At 39.2% G+C, this 6,000-nt stretch overlaps 1 protein-coding gene across 1 annotated transcript in view; it reads right to left on the reverse strand.

Moving 5' to 3' along the window:
• kif6 (kinesin family member 6) overlaps nucleotides 1-5,010 on the reverse strand; it is a 71,916-nt gene extending 66,906 nt beyond the window's left edge. The window contains exons 1-2 of the mRNA XM_063497757.1: nucleotides 4,951-5,010; nucleotides 1,787-1,896 (exon numbers count right to left, since the gene is read on the reverse strand). Of these exons, the coding sequence (XP_063353827.1) occupies nucleotides 1,787-1,896; nucleotides 4,951-5,010 (170 nt within the window). The remainder of the gene's footprint in view (nucleotides 1-1,786; nucleotides 1,897-4,950) is intronic.
• Nucleotides 5,011-6,000: the final 990 nt, after the last annotated feature.

The following is a 6,000-nucleotide window of genomic DNA, read 5'->3' on the forward strand; positions in this document are numbered from 1 at the left end:
GAACACAAAGACTCGTCTCTCATTTGCCAAAGCACATCCTGATGATCCCCGAGACTTTTGGAAAACATTTTGTGGACTGACGAGACAAATGCCAAACCTTTTGTGCTGTTACTTCTGATGTAAAACGAACACACAATTTTATAAAAAGAACTGCTGCTTTGTTGCTTCTCGACGACTTGCCATAATTGGTGAAACCTTGAATTCCGTGTCCTGAAGCAAACAGGCACAGGTACATTCGGATAGCTTTTTCTCTCTTAATAAATGAAACCAGCATTTTGTATATATATTGTTGACTAATATAAAAAAAATCTAAAATATGTAAATGTGACAACAGAAAAACAAACACAAGAAAGCAGGAACTGTGCTGTATATGTTGCTGGTATATCTGGGGTCATGTACCCACAGCAGAACTGAATAAGCACAAAAAGCAGCAAGAATTTAGCTTCCTGAGTGGAAGAGGAGGAGTTTGGTCATTCTGTTTTCTAAAGTAGTCACAGCCCGTCATGTCTTATCCCACAGTAAGATGAGAGAGATGAAGCGAGGAATCCGCCCAGGAAGGTTGTTAAATGTGGAAATTTTATTTCTATAAGGGCACAAGGGAACCTCCACAGGCTATTATAAGACTGTGTGGTTTTCAAGGCTTCTGAGTGTCCAGTGCTGTCTGACTCCCCAACTGTGAATTTAGGGCTTGGAAGCGTGGCATGAGCCCTGCCCAGAGGGTATATAAGGCTGCAGCTTTCACTACCAGCATTAAACAGATGTTCTGGCTCTTCACTGACAGGACTGGGGGATAAATTATTCACGGGAAAGTTCTTGTGCAACATTAAGAGCTTGAATTCTGTGTGTTGTCTTTATTCACACGATCTATTTCAATTTTTTTTCTTCTTGGACATTTTTAATGTCATGATCTTATTTCAGACTGTAGCTAATTTGACTTTTATTACAGACAAAACCAAGCAGTAACGTCCACGTTTAATAATGAAGTGACAAACTCTCCAGGTCTTCTAATATCCCCTTGAGGCTGAACCCCATAGACTCCAATGTTAAACTGCCAGCGTTATAGCAGCAATAAACTCTCTATGTCATAGCTTTAATGGGTTTTTTTAGAAGTAGATATGTACTTTTGCCTCCACTGTTATTTTCCATTGGGCTGCCTCTACCGATGTATCTGCATATTTGATTTGGAACAGATTTTATGGTATTGGAAACAGGGGTCTTTACGGTAATGGGTTAACCACTGTAACATGCAGCCACTAGTTCTTTTAAAAAATTTTTATATAACTCTTAAAGCCCAAATTTGCAGTATTAGGAGCTAAAAGGTCGATATGACCATAGACTGCATATGAAAGAGTCACGTATGATTGACAAGTCGCTATTCTATGAGCACAAAGTGCACCTATTTTTGCAAAGGGTGAGCAGATTCGCCCCTCCTTTGTCACATCCAGTTTCAAAGCACAAAGATAGGTGATGTCAGGGTGGCTACATTCATTTTTTTTTTAGCTCGCTAAGCTTCAGTGAACTGACCTCTCGATTTGTGCTATTTGTGCTGGTTGTTCCTTTTAATGCAATTACATGACAAATAACATGGGTTGCATTTGTTAGTTGTACTTAGAGTCACCCAGGGCACACTTGGATTTTACTTAGCACTAAGTAGCAGGATTCTATGTCTATAAATGCAGCTTGCTAAACAAGCTATCCAACTTTATTTGATAACTTAGCACTTCACCGATTCTTGTTCAAAGAAAGACCCTACAACAATACCATTTGATCTCTGGCTGTCACATACCTGAAGTTGTAGCACTCTCTCTTGTTGTTAACAAAGCCATCAGCCAGGTCCTTGGGCACAAAAAACTCCAGAGAGGAACCTGTCTGGTTCTCATTGTCCACAGAGTACACCTGAGGGAGCCAGAGACAACAGCAGAGTCAGTTTTATATAGCAGAGGAAGGCCTAAAGACTTCTATATCATATCACAGGACTATGCAGATGGATTATAAGCACAGGCAGCTATGTTCCAGCTCAGTAGCCACACAGGAATTCGTAGTCTTCTATATGTTTCAGTGTGCATGCTGTTACGGTATGTGGAGCCATACATGTGGCCCAAGTTAAACACAAAGCCAATATATCATGTTAGGTCTAAAATATAAGTTTAGACGTTTTGTGGCTTGGGCATTGCAAGCCCTGAAAATAAAAGGATGGAGTTTATGGCGCTCATATCCTGTGGAAACAAATAGAACTGAACAAGCAATCACGATCAGCATATAGTGTTGGCAAGTCCTGCAAAATCACCTCCACTAACCGAAGCTGAAGCCAAAGCCGTGCCTCAGGGGAGGCGAGGAGAAACGGCACAACATTAAACCAATATAGAGCATTGAAAGTGAGGTCAGTCAGGTCAGCCTAAACACTCCTACCATTCGCTTTTCAGCTTCAAGCTTCAACATATGTTCTGGCATATGTTTCCAATGGACACTGATGCAATTACAAGTCCCTGAGGTTGCAGGAATAAAAGATAAGACCTAAATAACTGGATTGTTTTTCACTGTCACTCCGCCTGCAGTACTGCCTCTTCCATGTGCCAAACCTCAAAAAGCCCCTAGGAGGTAGCTGTTCTCATTTCACTGTGGGTGCCACAGAAAACCTTAAAGAAATAGGCTTATTTGTTTCCACCAGCTGCTGTGCTCACACAATAAAACAAGGAGAAGAAAATGATTTTCCCAGGAGTGCAATGACTATCATTTCCAATTTTTTTTAAATTAGTTAAACATTTTATTTGGGGGTTTTGTTTTCTGTTTAGTTTTCTTTATCTATCTATCTATCTATCTATCTATCTATCTATCTATCTATCTATCTATCTATCTATCTATCTATCTATCTATCTATCTATCTATCTATCTATCTATCTATCTATCTGTGTGCATCGCATTCATCTCACAGCAGGTGTGTACTTCATTGCAAAATAACTCCAAGTGAGTTGGCTGATTATACCTTTTGGCTCATAATTTCATGTTTCATCATGCTGAGTCTGAAGCTCTCTGCAAAAAGATTATAAAGACATTACATCATTACTTAGAATGATTGTAATAATGAGTTTTTATACCCATATGTCTGAAAAAGCCACCCTCGTTGGAAATTGCTTCTAAAAACTAGTGAGTTTTGTGGACTTGGAGAAGGCTTTCGAGGGTATCGTGCAGAGGGTATCAGTCTCTGTAATCTCAGGATCAACGACCTCCAGTGTGCACTGGGGCAGTTTGTTGTTTCAGTTATTTCTGTGCATTATGTTCACATCCATATTGTTATATAGCGCTGAACTAATCTAAACAACAAACTTTAGACATACTGTTTCATTAGTTCCAAATATTAAACATACAATATTTGGATATTCTGTTTCACAGCTAGAACTCCAATCACTGAATTGTCTTCTATTTGTTGTTTTTATTTAGTTGTTTATGCTGCAAGTCTAGTGTACGTGTTGTAGACTTTTATTATGAAAGGCAAGACCAGGAAGAAGCCCTCTTGCACATGTATAGAACAAATAGGATTTCCGGTAGGAATAGGGCTGCAACAGGCCCACAAGCTTCAGGTGTTTCTGCAACCTTTGCTATAAGGCCTCATATGCTCAGGGACTTCCATCAGGGCACCACCTGGTACTGTTCACCATCTGGTACAGGGATGCTGAGGCCCTAGAGAGGCTGGTGTGGATGGCACAGCACAGCAGTGAGCGCACGCTGCCTGGCCTGCACCCAGCTGAGCCTCAGGAAGTCACTGAGAGGCACAAAGGACTCAACTCATCCAAACAGCAGCCTGTTGTCCTCCCAGTGCCCTCCGGCGGGGGATTCAAGATCCATAAATCACATGGGAACAGAGTGATGATCGGTTTTATCCCCACCCCACGAGACTAGTCAATAAAAGACAAAAACAAACATACACACGGACAAGTGTAACCTAACTTCTGGGTACTAATTCCTTTTATAAAACATAATCATTATTATATATTCATCTATTTTGTGAGAAAATCAAAAAAACTTGTGTTTTCTTTATTAAATCTGACTAGTGAGTCCATGCAATTCAAGGTTATTATGGTGAACTAAAACTAAAAAGAAGTGTAAAAGACTTTCTGGTTCACTGCACCAGGAATACAAAAGTATTATCTTGAATAATTCATGATTTCACTGCTACAATTACACTTCCAGAGCCTTTAATTCACTGTTTTAAAAAGGGTTTTTGTGTGACTACACGTGGAAGCTTGATCAGTCTCCATACAGTAACAAAATCTTGTTTATGTTTTTTTAAACATTTTTTAAAAACAATAAATAAGGCCTTTTCTAGATTTCATTATGTATGTGGTTGATTTGTCCACGGTGCACAGTCTCATATCTGTAACAGTTTTTCTACTATCTGGCATCCAAAATTTTGAATTTCTTAACGCTCAGCAGCTTCATAGATCTACATGTATGTAATTACACAAACACAGTCCCTTTTGCCTTACATAGAGAAGATAGACCTAAAGATAAAATACTATCTATTTTTACACCTGACAGAGGTGAACTGTTACACAGAGAGTTCGAGTCATATCACTGGATTAAGGATTAAACTACTTCCCAAATATGTTACTAAACTTACCCAGCGAGTTTTTTCTTCTTTCTTTGTATCTATCCACCTTAGTGGAGTCTCTGATTCCCTTTAGTTTGCCTGCTTTGTGCAGTAACAACACTGTCGCTCAGTTGTTCTCCAGGTCTCTCAGACTGTTTTGTTTCTTTTCTGGTTCATTTATTGGACTCTACTCCACTAATATAAAAGTAATATATAGGTTTAGGTTAGTGCAAAACAAGTGTAGTAGATTAGACTTGATAATCTAATGTAAGGCCTTGTTTAAGCAAAAGAATCTGGCACAGATATATTTATTGTTTATATCCAGAGTAGTGTTGGACTAAATGTTACTGTGAGGCACTTACCGCCACATTTTTCTTGGTGGGTTTAATGCGAGCGAATATCTGAATCGTCTGTTTCACCATTTTCCCCCCCGGTAAAATGAAACTAAACCGGTTTGTTTTCCTTACAGCCAGGTAGCTATCTGGCTAACGTTAGCATTACGGTCCTGCTGGCAGGAGTTTGTTGTATCTGGTTGCTAGGCAACTGTGTTCCGCCAACGAAGATCGTGTGTTAATGTCAAGATGCCCTCTTGAAGTAAATTTTGCAGACTGGCAGTTTTAATTAATTTCACTTTGAAACAGTTTAAATTTTTGAATCAGTAACACAATATATAATTCTTGGTCTTTTCAGATAGTTATACAGGAAGTGTAACCACAAAACAAAGAGTCAGGCGGCTAAGAATAGGTGTTATTGTAGCGCACAGTGTGGTGGATGAATATATTAGGTGGCAGAGTCACAGGTAAAAACAAACAGGGATTCACAGCTGTGCCATTTTGCTCTGATGCTTCTTATTCTCCTCTAAGAATGCGTTTTGTATATACAAGACAAAAGGTCGGCGCAGGTTCAATGACTCATTCAGTGGGCATACTGACAAAAGTGTATTCAGCACTGTTGGCACTCCCCACACAAAAGGCCGACGGCTCTTAGTCACAATGCAAATAGGTGTGACCACAGTTGCCCAGTCTGGCAGTTATAGATTTATAAAGAGGAAATAGGAAGTAATCATAAAGCTGCATTGCATTTTTTTTTACTTTACACATAAACAATACATGACCAGAAGTAGCAGCAAATAATAGCATTTCACTAACTTTTCTTTGATCCACCACAGACCAGATTCTTTCGGAAATGAAAGATCAGAGAAACCAGAGTGTGTTAAAATGAGAAATGTGACCAACCACACTGCTGCAGTTTTCCCACTGTGTGTTTTCAGCTACAAAGAAGTCAAATACAGTTGCTATACCTAGTGTGTATAGCAGTCTATTCAGGCACAGATATTATACTGCATCTCTTTATGTAAGCTTTGCAGGTTAACTTTTATTGCTGTGGTTGGAATTTTTTGCTTGATGTATTGT

The sequence above is a fragment of the Pelmatolapia mariae genome, linkage group LG16_19 (genome assembly GCF_036321145.2).
Source record: "Pelmatolapia mariae isolate MD_Pm_ZW linkage group LG16_19, Pm_UMD_F_2, whole genome shotgun sequence".
Lineage (NCBI taxonomy): Eukaryota > Metazoa > Chordata > Actinopteri > Cichliformes > Cichlidae > Pelmatolapia > Pelmatolapia mariae.